At 40.7% G+C, this 15,808-nt stretch overlaps 1 protein-coding gene across 3 annotated transcripts in view; it reads right to left on the reverse strand.

Moving 5' to 3' along the window:
- Positions 1-15,808, reverse strand: part of LOC126259193 (TP53-binding protein 1-like) — a 359,964-nt gene that overhangs the window by 24,401 nt on the left and 319,755 nt on the right. For all 3 annotated transcript variants that reach the window (XM_049955782.1, XM_049955783.1, XM_049955781.1), the window contains 2 exons: positions 10,737-10,960; positions 3,474-3,714 (listed from right to left, as the gene is read on the reverse strand). In XM_049955782.1, coding sequence (XP_049811739.1) covers positions 3,474-3,714; positions 10,737-10,960 — 465 coding nt within the window. The remainder of the gene's footprint in view (positions 1-3,473; positions 3,715-10,736; positions 10,961-15,808) is intronic.

Raw genomic sequence — 15,808 nt, forward strand, 5'->3', positions numbered from 1 at the left:
GTGATCTACCAACTGACCTGCCTACACTGTGACGCATTCTATGTGGGAATGACCAGCAACAAACTGTCCATTCGCATGAATGGACACAGGCAGACAGTGTTTGTTGGTAATGAGGATCACCCTGTGGCTAAACATGCCTTGGTGCACGGCCAGCACATCTTGGCACAGTGTTACACCGTCCGGGTTATCTGGATACTTCCCACTAACACCAACCTATCCGAACTCCGGAGATGGGAACTTGCTCTTCAATATATCCTCTCTTCCCGTTATCCACCAGGCCTCAGTCTCCGCTAATTTCAAGTTGCTGCCACTCACACCTCACCTGTCATTCAACAACATCTTTGCCTCTGCACTTCTGCCTCGACTGACATCTCTGCCCAAACTCTTTGTCTCTAAATATGTCTGCTTGTGTCTGTATATGTGTGGATGGATATGTGTGTGTGTGCGCGAGTGTATACCCGTCCTTTTTTCCCCCTAAGGTAAGTCTTTCCGCTCCCGGGATTGGAATGACTCCTTACCCTCTCCCTTAAAACCCACATCCTTTCGTCTTTCCCTCTCCTTCCCTCTTTCCTGATGAGGCAACAGTTTGTTGCGAAAGCTTGAATTTTGTGTGTATGTTTGTGTTTGTTTGTGTGTCTGTCGACCTGCCAGCACATTCATTTGGTAAGTCACATCATCTTTGTTTTTAGATATATTTTTCCTACGTGGAACGTTTCCATATTATGATGATAGGTTATAATAGAGGGAAACATTCCACGTGGAATATATATATATATATATAACAGAGGGAAACATTCCACGTGGAAAAAATATATCTAAAAAGAAAGATGATGAGACTTGAGACTTACCAAACAAAAGCGCTGGCAGGTCGATAGACACACAAACAAACACAAATATACACACAAAATTCAAGCTTTCGCAACAAACTGTTGCCTCATCAGGAAAGAGGGAAGGAGAGGGAAAGACGAAAGGATGTGGGTTTTAAGGGAGAGGGTAAGGAGTCATTCCAATCCCGGGAGCGGAAAGACTTACCTTAGGGGGAAAAAAGGACAGGTATACACTCGCACACACACACATATCCATCCACACATACAGACACAAGCAGACATATTTAAAGACAAAGAGTTTGGGCAGAGATGTCAGTCGAGGTGGAAGAGTAGAGGCAAAGAATTTGTTGAGAGACAGGTGAGGTATGAGTGGCGGCAACTTGAAATTAGCGGAGATTGAGGCCTGGCGGATAACGAGAAGAGAGGATATACTGAAGGGCAAGTTCCCATCTCCGGAGTTCGGATAGGTTGGTGTTGGTGGGAAGTATCCAGATAACCCGGACGGTGTAACACTGTGCCAAGATGTGCTGGCTGTGCACCAAGGCATGTTTAGCCACAGGGTGATCCTCATTACCAACAAACACTGTCTGCCTGTGTCCATTCATGCGAATGGACAGTTTGTTGCTGGTCATTCCCACATAGAATGCATCACAGTGTAGGCAGGTCAGTTGGTAAATCACGTGGGTGCTTTCACACGTGGCTCTGCCTTTGATCGTGTACACCTTCCGGGTTACAGGACTGGAGTAGGTGGTGGTAGGAGGGTGCATGGGACAGGTTTTGCACCGGGGGCGGTTACAAGGATAGGAGCCAGAGGGTAGGGAAGGTGGTTTGGGGATTTCATAGGGATGAACTAACAGGTTACGAAGGTTAGGTGGACGGCGGAAAGACACTCTTGGCGGAGTGGGGAGGATTTCATGAAGGATGGATCTCATTTCAGGGCAGGATTTGAGGAAGTCGTATCCCTGCTGGAGAGCCACATTCAGAGTCTGGTCCAGTCCCGGAAAGTATCCTGTCACAAGTGGGGCACTTTTGTGGTTCTTCTGTGGGGGATTCTGGGTTTGATGGGATGAGGAAGTGGCTCTGGTTATTTGCTTCTGTGCCAGGCCGGGAGGGTCTGCTTGTGTCTGTATGTGTGGATGGATATGTGTGTGTGTGCGCGAGTGTATACCTGTCCTTTTTTCCCCCTAAGGTAAGTCTTTCCGCTCCCGGGATTGGAATGACTCCTTACCCTCTCCCTTAAAACCCACATCCTTTCGTCTTTCCCTCTCCTTCCCTCTTTCCTGATGAGGCAACAGTTTGTTGCGAAAGCTTGAATTTTGTGTGTATATTTGTGTTTGTTTGTGTGTCTATCGACCTGCCAGCGCTTTTGTTTGGTAAGTCTCATCATCTTTCTTTTTAGATATATTTTTTCCACGTGGAATGTTTCCCTCTGTTATATTCATATCATTAATTTGAACCCAACAATGACGTTTGTTATTGTCACTGTTACATTTCGAAGTCTTTTCTGTCGTCTTATTTCCTCCTTCTGTTGGTCTTTAAATATGTCTGCTTGTGTCTGTATGTGTGGATGGATATGTGTGTGTGTGCGAGTGTATACCTGTCCTTTTTTCCCCCTAAGGTAAGTCTTTCCGCTCCCGGGATTGGAATGACTCCTTACCCTCTCCCTTAAAACCCACATCCTTTCGTCTTTCCCTCTCCTTCCCTCTTTCCTGATGAGGCAACAGTTTGTTGCGAAAGCTTGAATTTTGTGTGTATATTTGTGTTTGTTTGTGTGTCTATCGACCTGCCAGCGCTTTTGTTTGGTAAGTCTCACATCTTTCTTTTTATATATATATATATATATATTTATATATATATATATATATATATATATATATATATATATATATATATATATATATATATATAAAATGAAAAAGACTTACATTAAAAAAAACACTGTTTATTCATATGTTTTTTTAACATTTTAAGGATATTGTGCAAAAAGCTATCTAAATATCAGTCTCCAAACCAACTTAGAATTTGTGGCAGTGTTTTAGTGACTTGTTATATATATATATAAAACATTACATGTGGGAAAAATATATCTAAAAACAAAGATGCTGTGACTTACCAAACGAAGCGCTGGCAGTCTGCTTGTGTCTGTATATGTGTGGATGGGGATGGATATGTGTGTGTGCGAGTGTATACCTGTCCTTTTTTCCCCCTAAGGTAACTCTTTCCGCTCCCGGGATTGGAATGACTCCTTACCCTCTCCCTTAAAACCCACACCCTTTTGTCTTTCCCTCTCCTTCCCTCTTTCCTGATGAGGCAACAGTTTGTTGCGAAAGCTTGAATTTTGTGTGTTTGTTTGTGTTAGTTTGTGTGTCTATCGACCTGCCAGCGCTTCGTTTGGTAAGTCACATCATCCTTTTTTTTTTTTTTTTTTTTTTTGAAAACCCTGACAACGATATTTTGTTTACATATTTGAATTTCCCAAGGTAAACTGGTTTAGAAGCACACACTTCAATATCAAAAATAGAACCCTTGTTGAACAGTGTAATTAGTGCAGTATGCCAAAAAGACATCCCAAAAACTAAAAGCAGATTTCTACTTACAAAAATATTGGTTCACATAATGACATTAAATTTATTATGATCTACTTACCATCATTAGGTGAGTAAGTGGTTGTCTTGGCCCCTAGATCGTTAAGAACTTTTTGCCAAAAGGCAAGAAACTGTGGAGTTTCATGAACTAAGACTAGCTTTTTCCGGCTCAATAACTGTCGGGAACCACCTTTACGTGTCCTCTGAACTGCACCAAGATCAATACCATTTCCTACATAGCGTTCATCTAAAAGTGACCAGCCCAGTGGTAGGCCATAAGCATTTGGTGAACACATATCACCCTGAAACACAAGAATATCTTACCATGCTTTAAATGCATTTTACAGGGAAATTGCAAATAACTCAGTTTTCTGCAACTGGGAGACTGAAACTACAGTCTTATAAAATGAAAAAGACTTACATTATAAAAAAACACTGTTTATTCAAAGGTTTTTTACCATTTTAAGGATATTGTGCAAAAAGCTATCTAAATATCAGTCTCCAAACCAACTTAGAATTTGTGGCAGTGTTTTAGTGACTTGTAATTGCAAGTACTACTCTAATGTGAAACTAATCATAATGAAACAATAGTACAAGGTAGGTTGACAAGAACAAGACAAAAGTGATGCCACACGTACATTATGTCCATGTGTCTGTAAGCTCACCAGAGACAGAGGAATGAGATGCAGTAATTCTGGGCCAGCTCTAGAACCCACATTTACAGATTTGTGTCTCAGGGCAGAAATTTAGATTTGAGTCTAGCATTTCTCAAATTCAATCCAAAATTTAAGACTTGTATAATGTTACTTGCTGTATGATAATAGAAAAAACAATGAATGTGAGAAATTTGAAAGTAAGTTGAAGAACAGAGGGCAGAATAGTACATAGGAAATAGCAAAGTACATACATGACTTTATTACTGTTATTTCATTGTTGATTCTTGTTCATTATATTTATCTTATTAATTTCACAACTTCATTGTTCAATTCAGTGCTGACCAATTTTGTTTTCTGTGAGTCCTTTGTTTGCATCCTACATAGTATTTCAATTTTTCTATGCACCTCATTGCAATAGATGACTTCCTTATTGATGACAGTGCAAAAATATTGTATATTTGCACCTTACTGTTCAGTTTTCTCCTTTAATTCTATCTAATAAATTTGTCTTCATCCTAACTTTTTAAGACCTGCAGTGATTGCGTTACTTACAGATTACCATAAATAATTTGGAGATGAGATCACATGTTGCACTCAATTTTGTCCCATTCTGGCAGCATTTAACAAGTGTCCATCTCTGTTCTCTGAATCAGTTTGATTAATCAGTTGTCTTGTGACAGCCAGAGCGAGAGCACCAGCAGCAGCGAGTACTGTTTGTATAAAGCGTTTATTTTGCATTTTGTTTACGACCTTCCACTAAGGAAGGGATTCTATTAGTGTTTATCTGCTCTGCATAGTAACTAACAGTTCTTGATAAAACTTTACGTAGTTTTCGTGTTAGATTTCTTAGTGTTTTCTTGATCGTTTAGAACAGAAAGCGCCCTAAAACCGTCTTTTGTTTGTTTCGCGGCCGTTAGCCACTAGTCACTTGAATCAGCAGTTGTCTTGTGACAGCCAGAGCGAGAGCACCAGCAGCAGCGAGTACTGTTTGTATAAAGCGTTTATTTTGCATTTTGTTTACGACCTTCCACTAAGGAAGGGATTCTATTTGTGTTTATCTGCTCTGCATAGAAACTAACAGTTCTTGATCGTTAGGAGAGAAATTTATTTTGTACTTATTTGCTGCGCTTAGCTTTTAAATAGTTTTTCTGGGAAAACCTAGCTTAGTTTTCGCGTCTCGTATTTCAGTGAGTGTTTCTTGATTATCAGAGTAGTTCATAAGAAGATTATCTTGGGAATTTGTCACCGTATAGAGTAGGGTAAACATAGTCATGTGTAGGGACTGTGGTTGTTGTGAGCGGACGCAAGGAGAATTGGCCACTCTTCGGGGGCAGGTGGAGGCTTTGTCTGTTAGGCTCATCGAGCTCGAGGCGCAGGCGTCGGCTCGTAGTGGCGTTGGGGCAACTGTGGTGAGACCTATGCCTACTTCGGTGGCCTTGGAATCACATGGAACCCCTGATGTCGCTGCGTCTTCCGGCAGTGAGCATCTTACCGGTCAGCCATCACTCCAGGGTGAATGGCGGACAGTGGTGGGCTCGCGCGTGCCTGGCCGAAAGGCGAAGGTGGGATCTGGCCGCGTGGCAGCTGCCTTACCCCTTTCCAACAGGTACGGGGTGCTTCCTAGTGGTGATGACATCGTTTCCGAGCCACCACAGGATGCCTCGCCTGTTGGGCCAGTGGCCGATTCTCCGGCAAGGTCCCGACAGTCACAGAGGGCGGGCCTATTAGTTATAGGGAGCTCCAACGTTAGGCGGGTTATGGAGCCCCTCAGGAAAATAGCGGGTAGGTCGGGGAAGAATGCCAGTGTGCACTCGGTGTGCTTGCCGGGGGGTCTCGTCCGTAATGTGGAGGAGGCCCTTCCGGCAGCTATTGAACGCACTGGGTGTGACCGGCTGCAGATAGTAGCACATGTCGGAACGAATGACGCCTGCCGCTTGGGTTCTGAGGCCATCCTTGGTTCCTTCCGGCGGCTGGCCGATTTGGTGAAGACAACCAGCATCGCACGCGGAGTGCAAGCTGAGCTTAATATCTGCAGCATAGTGCCCAGAGTCGATCGCGGTCCTCTGGTTTGGAGCCGTGTGGAGGGTCTAAACCAGAGGCTCAGACGACTCTGCGACTATAATGGTTGCAAATTCATCGACCTCCGTTATTGGGTGGAGAACTGTAGGGCCCCCCTAGACAGGTCAGGCGTGCACTACACACCGGAAGCAGCTACTAGGGTAGCAGAGTACGTGTGGCGTGCACATGGGGGTTTTTTAGGTTAGAGGGACCCCCCCTTGGGCGAAATGATAAAATACCTGACGGCTTACCTGAGAGAACATCAGCATCGTTGATAAAGAACGTCCGTCCTCAGAGACCAAAAACAGGAAAAGTTAACGTAATATTGGTAAACTGCAGGAGTATACAGGGCAAGGTTCCTGAATTAGTATCGCTTATTGAAGGAAATAGTGCGCATATAGTATTAGGAACGGAAAGTTGGTTAAAACCGGAAGTGAACAGTAACGAAATCCTAGACACAGAATGGAATATATACCGCAAGGATAGGATAAACGCCAATGGTGGAGGAGTATTTATAGCAGTAAAGAATTCAATAATATCCAGTGAAGTTATTAGCGAATGCGAATGTGAAATAATCTGGGTTAAGCTAAGTATCAAAGGTGGGTCAGATATGATAGTCGGATGCTTCTATAGACCACCTGCATCAGCAACCGTAGTAGTTGAGCGCCTCAGAGAGAACCTGCAGAACGTCGTGAAGAAGTTTCGTGATCATACTATTGTAATAGGGGGAGACTTCAATCTACCAGGTATAGAATGGGATAGTCACACAATCAGAACTGGAGCCAGGGACAGAGACTCTTGTGACATTATCCTGACTGCCTTGTCCGAGAATTACTTCGAGCAGATAGTTAGAGAACCAACTCGTGAAGCTAATGTTTTAGACCTCATAGCAACAAACAGACCGGAACTTTTCGACTCCGTGAATGTAGAAGAGGGTATCAGTGATCATAAGTCAGTGGTTGCATCAATGACTACAAGTGTAATAAGAAATGCCAAGAAAGGAAGGAAAATATATTTGCTTAACAAGAGTGATAGGGCACAAATCGCAGAATATCTGAGTGACCACCATCAAACGTTCATTTCTGAGGAAGAGGATGTGGAACAAAAATGGAAAAAATTCAGAAACATCGTCCAGTACGCCTTAGATAAGTTCGTACCGACTAAGGTCCTAAGCGAGGGGAAAGATCCACTGTGGTATAACAATCATGTAAGAAAGGTACTACGGAAACAAAGAAAGCTTCATCATAGGTTTAAGAGTAGTCGAATCATAGCTGATAAGGAAAAGCTGAATGAAGCGAAAAAGAGCGTAAGGAGAGCAATGAGAGAAGCATTCAACGAATTCGAACATAAAACATTGGCAAACAATCTAAACAAGAACCCTAAAAAGTTTTGGTCATATGTAAAATCGGTAAGCGGATCTAAATCCCCTATTCAGTCACTCGTTGACCACGATGGCACCGAAACAGAGGACGACCGAAGAAAGGCAGAAATACTGAATTCAGTGTTCCGAAACTGTTTCACTGCGGAAAATCGTAACACGGTCCCTGACTTCAGCCGTCGCACGGACGCCAAAATGGAAAATATTGAAATAAACGATATCGGAATTGAAAAACAACTGCTATCACTTAGTAGCGGAAAAGCATCCGGACCAGACGAGATACCCGTAAGATTCTACAGTGATTATGCTAAAGAACTTGCCCCCTTTCTATCAGCAATTTATCGTAGATCTCTGGAAGAACGTAAAGTACCTAGCGACTGGAAGAAAGCGCAGGTCGTTCCCATTTTCAAGAAGGGGCATAAATCAGATGCGAATAATTATAGGCCTATTTCGCTTACGTCAATCTGTTGTAGAATAATGGAACATGTTTTATGTTCTCGTATTATGACGTTCTTAGATAATACAAATCTCCTTCATCATAACCAACATGGATTCCGCAAACAGAGATCATGTGAAACTCAGCTTGCCCTATTTGTCCAAGAAATTCACAGTGCCGTAGACACTGGCGAGCAGATTGATGCCGTATTCCTGGACTTCAGGAAGGCATTTGATACGGTTCCGCACTTACGTTTAGTGAAAAAAATACGAGCTTACGGAATATCGGACCAGGTTTGTGATTGGATTCAGGATTTCCTAGAAGAAAGAACACAACATGTCATTCTTAACGGTTCAAAATCTGCAGATATAGAGGTAATTTCGGGAGTACCGCAAGGAAGCGTGATAGGACCTTTATTGTTTACAATATACATAAATGACTTAGTTGACAACATCGGTAGCTCCGTGAGGCTATTTGCAGATGACACGGTTGTCTACAAGAAAGTAGCAACATCAGAAGACTCGTACGTACTCCAGGAAGACCTGCAGAGGATTAATGAATGGTGCGACAGCTGGCAGCTTTCCCTAAACGTAGATAAATGTAATATAATGCGCATACATAGGGGCAGAAATCCATTCCAGTACGATTATGCCATAGGTGGTAAATCATTGGAAGCGGTAACGACCGTAAAATACTTAGGAGTTACTATCCGGAGCGATCTGAAGTGGAATGATCACATAAAACAAATAGTGGGAAAAGCAGGCGCCAGGTTGAGATTCATAGGAAGAATTCTAAGAAAATGTGACTCATTGACGAAAGAAGTAGCTTACAAAACGCTTGTTCGTCCGATTCTTGAGTATTGCTCATCAGTATGGGACCCTTACCAGGTTGGATTAATAGAAGAGATAGACATGATCCAGCGAAAAGCAGCGCGATTCGTCATGGGGACATTTAGTCAGCGCGAGAGCGTTACGGAGATGCTGAACAAGCTCCAGTGGCGGACACTTCAAGAAAGGCGTTACGCAATACGGAGAGGTTTATTATCGAAATTACGAGAGAGCACATTCCGGGAAGAGATGGGCAACATATTACTACCGCCCACATATATCTCGCGTAATGATCACAACGAAAAGATCCGAGAAATTAGAGCAAATACGGAGACTTACAAGCAGTCGTTCTTCCCACGCACAATTCGTGAATGGAACAGGGAAGGGGGGATCAGATAGTGGTACAATAAGTACCCTCCGCCACACACCGTAAGGTGGCTCGCGGAGTATAGATGTAGATGTAGATGTAGATGTAGATGTAGATGTAGAATCAGAAAATGCTATCTGTAGTCCCTCACCCTGGCATCAGTGTTTATTTGCTCACTGCAGTTTGAGGCATTCCTGATTTCAAGGTACTGGAAGCCAACACAACAGCAGGCAGTGCTGCCAGTTCAGTGTGAAGCAGACAATGAACCACTGACACACAAATGTTTACACTTGCTCCAGTGGTCCGTCACCAAACCAACAATGACTGCTGCTGCATGGTCTAGAATGTACAGCAGACAAGATGAGTGACACCTTTTGCTGTCGTTGCATCCTTCACCCAGTACCCACTGTTCAACAGTTATTTATCCCAGTTCCACACATGCATCACTGTTGTAGCACAATTTCTCACTTGAACTCACATGATGATGCACATTTTCATGACATGCCTCTCCTTGGCCTATGCATACATCATCACTCAGAAATCTTAATTGCTTATTGTTATTCTTGAAGTTTTTCCAAATAAGTGAACATTCCATACATTTTTGGACATTTGGCTAGGACATAGTTACTTATCTGACCCCACTGTCTTTCTTGATGAGTTGAACTAATATAAATTCTCAGGTATCCATTCAAGTGAGCTCATTGCAAAGGGCAACGTTTCACTGGAGATTACTATCATCACTATCATTATCATCGTGTTGAGATGGCATCAATTCCTACTTTTACGTATGGTGCTGGGTCATAGTCTACCTCTCACACTTTTACAGAATGGGTGGAGAGGGGAGCCATTGTGTCAAAAGATTTAAAGAGGCATTAAATTACACTCAGGAATCAGTGACCAGCACAATGGCTGAAAGATTTTCTGCCAAAATATCAAATGATGAAATATTGGTATCCCTGCTCAGTCGTTATTTCAATGCTGATAATCTCTTAGATAAGAATAAATTCATCTTTGAGAACTAAAATTTATTTTTGTTTTCAACCAAACAAGTTTTTATACATCTCCAGTGCTCTACAAGAAAAATAAAAGAAATAGTTGTTCGCATAACTGTATTAATACATTGGTTACAAATAAATGGACATAGGTGACATAAAAAGAAGTGCTAATACTGCATCATTTACTTGTAAGTTTCATGAATATTAAGTTAAGTTAAAATTGCTAGTACTACACACTACGGATCACAAAACAAAATATATATTGTTATGGGAACAATTAACAGCAATGTGTTTGGTAAAAAAAAAAATCAGTTGCAAAAAATTTTGGTGATACCTATTCTTTCTACAGGATAAACAGCATTGATAGAGCATCACTGATTGCTAATATAATGTTCAACACTTTGTCTAATTTCAGTGTAGTTAGGGTTATTGTTTCTCAGTGCAATTTTCATAAATCTTAGTGAACCAGAAGATATGACTAAAAGGCTACCACACACAGAAAAAGTATTCACACAAAAGCTTCTACATTCTTATGAGTATCTGTAATGAAAGTACACACATTTACTACATAAAAGAGGCAAAATTTTGGTATGCTTCCAGTCATTACCTTTGTTCTTTGGATGACAAATTCATGATTAATAATCTTCACTGCTTTGGCTAGGCAACATATATACTTTGCAGTTAGGCAAGGTCGATTAGCAATAAGAATAGTATCACGTAAGCGGTCCTCAGGAACATCATCCAAGGACTCCAGCACAGTGCCACCTCCAGCTTCCAACTGCATTCTCAAGCGGTCTTTGACGAAACGATAACTGCTGAACTCTCGCTCTCCTGTTTGACAATGTAAATAATTCAATCAGACAGAAGAAAACAAATTGGTACACTTTCATAACTCTGAACTTCCATTTACAAAGTGATAGCTTATGCAAGTAGCATAAGGAGACTGCATGTTCTATATAGTTATATATTAAAAGAAAAAGCCAGTCTCACATGTATTGAACAGTAAACCATACGAGAGACTGCAACCACTTGGAAGGAACTACATCTGGTTTGAAAACCACCACCAGTTTTAGAGTCGGAGCCAAAGTCATCCAGCAAAGAATTCATCACTGTAACTGTTGTACATGACATGCCAAAGTTGAGTGGTTGCTGTTACAAGGAAATAGTCACAAAACCTTGGTTATAAATCAACAGTAAGTGGCTAATGACATATAAATATTATCATTTATTTACACATTTCTGTTTTTTTATGCAAATCTTTTGTATAAAATGTGTTGTAGATATAAGAAAAGGGGGGAGAAGTTGTAAGATGCCGATGCTAATTGTAGTCAGCAGTGCAGAAGCTCTACAGTGGTAAAGGGACAACTGCAGCAACGAAGTAGGCAAGTAAACGATTCTCCAACAGCCATTGGCTACAATTTAACCACTGTTAAAAAGTACTAATAACACAGTTCATTTGTCGACCTTTAATGGTTCCTAAGTTTTTAGTAAGGGCTTGTGGCACTTATGTACAGATTTTGGTCCCAAGCATATTGGATATTTGAGTATCGGGTGGGTGAGTCGATTTTATAGTGTTACTTAAAGTCGTAATAGGGAAGACATCACATCAGGTCATGGAAGAACATGTGATTATAAATTTAAAGCTGTTCAAGTGATTGGTATATTCAGTTAATTTATGATGTGGTAAATGAACAAAATTCAACTACTTTGGAAATTTAGGGATCCTCTAGAAGGAAATAAGTTTAGGCTGCGGACACCTTTAGTGATCACAAACTGCTCGTTTCATCAGGAGCAACTCAAATATGAATAATAGTGATGTATAGAAGAAATATTTTGTTCTGAAAGATCTTGATTTATTACTGATACAAAGTAGATTGCATATGCAGAGCCTCATGTATTCAGATTGGTATCTGCTAGTTAATGTGGGAAGTGTTCTAATCAGTTTCCTTGGATGCTGGTGCACATCTGGTACTATAGCAGGGACTACTTTTGAGCAATGGAAGAGTTTGTGTTGCTGATGGGCAGTTTTATCCCCCAATCATAATTATTACAGAGTTGAAGTCTCCATCTTTGTATATCGTCTAAGGAACCATTAAAATACAAAATACAGAGTTATTAGTCACATGTTTCTTAAGCTGGATTGATTTTCGGCAAAATTCTTGTAACCTATAACTGGAAAAGTAATTTAGCTAGAAGCCAGCACCTGATGAGTCGAGAATTATTTTATTTTTATTAACCAGATATTAAGTGGTTGTGGCATTAATATTTTATAGGCAAGACCAAGTTGGGATTCAGGACACTCAGGAACTTAAGAGGTTTTAATTCAATCAAGCAGGAATTCAACCCCCCCACCCCCCAATTATATCAGATCAGTATCATAATAAATTGACTCTACCTCTGCTATTTTGCTACATTTGATAACAAGGGAACGAGTATTACCAAAATCTCTGTATAATGGCACTGCTTTCAATGTCGAATGGGAAGAGTTCCAGTATGAACCAGCTACCAGTATGCAGCCATAAGGTATTTGAAATACATACAAATATGGTAATGCCACGTTACAAACTAGTAAGTATTTAACTGTAACAAGTAAGAGATAACTAGTAGCTTGCCGTAATTACAAGCAATCTGATTTGCTTTTTGAGCACAGCATGCTGAAATTTTATGTTTGTAATATCACATTTTCTAAATACATGAATGCATATGATGTGAATAATTTGGTAAGCAGGAAGCAAATCAATAAAACCTGTAACAATATAAGCATTCTCGTGTAAAAGATAAAACTGAATGGTCGCTGGTTATGACTCTACTATGTATGGACTGGTTATACCTATAGACTAATAGTGCAGTGTCACAAAGGTAAAACTAAACAAGGAAGTGGTAGGGCATACTTTGAGATAGTACATGTACCAATTTAAACTTCAAATGTAAATAAATACAGCTTAAAAACTCTGATATACAAGTCCCTACCCTGAGGCCTCATCAAGCAATTAGTAGGGAAGGAGGGAGGAGGATGAGTAACTATCTTGCACAGGCCCAGGTGATAGCACCCTGTAAGGGTAACACTGAAGACCTTGACAGTAATGAAGACAAAGAGAATGGATCTCTGTACAGCAGAATTATTGGAAGAGGATAAAACATCAACAAAACACACGTACAGTCCCTGATCCTAAACCCCCCCATCAGAAATACTAAACAAAATCTTGATTATAAGCAACCATGATCTGTAAGAACAAAAACAACTTCAATCCAGGTGGTAAGGGAACCACCTGACAATGAACAGCAAACAGACATTCAGATTCTGGCTTATCACAATCACAGAGAAAATCACAGTTATCTGGCAATCTACCAGCAAAGAATCTACCAGCAAAGAAAGCTATGTACACTGGATCCTTCAATATCAACACTCTACTTCAGTCAGGCAAAATACACAACCTCATATCAGAACTGTATCAACAAAGGACACAGATAGTAGCTCTTTAGAAACATGCTTCACAGATGAGAACACTACAGATTAAGGTGACTACCATATCTTCAAGAGTAAAACAGACAAGCAAGTCAGAAGAAATGCCACAGTTCTCTTGGGTATGGCTCTTGTCATAAATAATAATATAGTCAGCTCAATCAAACAAGACAATGGGTGTGCAGTGTGCAAATAAGAATATCAGATTGATCATGTAGCCATTACATATCATTCACAAAAAGAAGTTCACAACATGCAAGTCCGCAGAGGTGCAAACATCAACTTGGATCACTACCTTGTGCATGTCAGAATAATGTTTATCCCCAAAAGAACACACTGCAAGAGATCAAACCTTTGGAAATTTGACACAAAAAGAATCCAAGAAACTAATATAAAAGACAAATGAGAGAAAGAAACCACAATCACTTGGGAACAGCTCCAAACCAAGGATAAACAGCAAGCCACAAAGGTAATCTCATGGGAAAAAGAACATAAAACATCCTTGCTGGGATTCAAAATGTGAGGAAGTTCCCTAAGAATGAAAGAAGGCCTTCTACAAAATGTAACAGTAATCAATAACCTGAGACTAAATAACACTTTGTCAAGATCAGAAAGCAGGTGGCAAATTTAATCAGACAAAAGAGGATACACGTGAAAGAAAAAACTGGACTCAATTGAAAAGAACTACAGAGAAAACAACACATATGACTTTTACAAGACATTCAGTGGAAAGATCTGTGGATACACTTTACAGAACATATGCTTCAGTAAAAAGAATAGTAGATTTGCTCTGACTAATCATGACAACTGAGAGAGCTAGTACGATACTTCTCTGAACTTCTCAACTGCATAGAACAACCTCCAACATTTCCCAGGGAGACTACTATACACAAATACAATGCCAGCTCTCATTAACCCACCAAAGGCGATAACTTCAAACATATCACTTCAAACATATCGTTAGGCTTAAGAACAACAGGCCACTTGTATGGGGGAACAGCATTGAAGCTCACAGGCACAAACACACTCTTAAGAATGTACATAAATCATCATAGATAATTGACAAACAGAAGAACAGCCAGAATTTTATAAGTGCTCATTTGTCCACCTGCTCTAAGAGAAAGGTGTCAGGAGAGATGTAAATAACTACAGAGGGGTCTCTCTGTCTCTCTCCTTCAAGTAACATACAAGATATTCTCATCATACTTACTCCAAGGAACACAAACACAGCTTGAACATAAGAACAGCAAATATAAAGTGGGGTTTCTATCAGGATGCTCATGTGCAAAACAAATCTTCAATCTAGTAACAATCCAAAACAGCCCAATCATTTACACTTTCATATACTTAAGAAGGCGAGCAGGGCCTAGACCAAAGACATTAAGCCTCATCAAACAAACATTAACAGAGTCCAAATTAAAGCTAATGTGAGATACCATATATCAGAACTATTTGCTATTCACCAAAGAGATAGACTGTCACCTTTCATCTTCAATCTCCCCCTCAATAAAGCCATTATGGCATGGGAAAAAGAATTTAAAATCCGTAAGTCTCTGGAAAATACTCAGCTCTACATTTAGATCTACATACATAGTCTACAAACCAGCGTTCGGTGCGTGGCAGAGGATATCCCGTATCACTACTGGTCATTGCCTTAGCTGTTCAACTCACAAATACGATGAGGAAAAAATGACTATCTACGAGGGCTATCCACAAAGTACATTACGTTTTGGAATTAAAAATAAATAAAGTATTGGAAATTTTTTTATTATATACAGATGAAAGCCACACTTAAATACTACTTTTCTACATAGTTGCCATTTAAATTAAGGCACTTATCGTAGCGATGGACGAGCTTGGAAATTCCTTCGTCGTAAAATTCGGCCGCCTGCGCCTTCAACCACGTGGTTACCTCTTCTTGATGCTGTGCGTCGTTATCAAAATGCTGCATAGCCAACCACTTCTTCATTGCTGGGAATAAGTGGAAGTCGCTCGGTGCCAGGTCGGGACTGTACGGCGGATGAGAAAACAACTCCCACTTAAAAGATTCGAGAACTTCACGAGTGGCATTTGCCGTGTGGGCCTGGGCGTTGTCGTGAATCAGCAAGATCTTTGAGCCCAACTTTCCCCTGCTCTTGTCTTCTATTGCTCTTCTGAGGTTGTGCAGAGTTTGGCAATACCTTTGAGAGTTTATTGTAGTGCCTCTTTCCAGGAAA

This window comes from Schistocerca nitens, chromosome 5 (genome assembly GCF_023898315.1).
Source record: "Schistocerca nitens isolate TAMUIC-IGC-003100 chromosome 5, iqSchNite1.1, whole genome shotgun sequence".
NCBI classification, from domain to species: Eukaryota; Metazoa; Arthropoda; class Insecta; order Orthoptera; family Acrididae; genus Schistocerca; species Schistocerca nitens.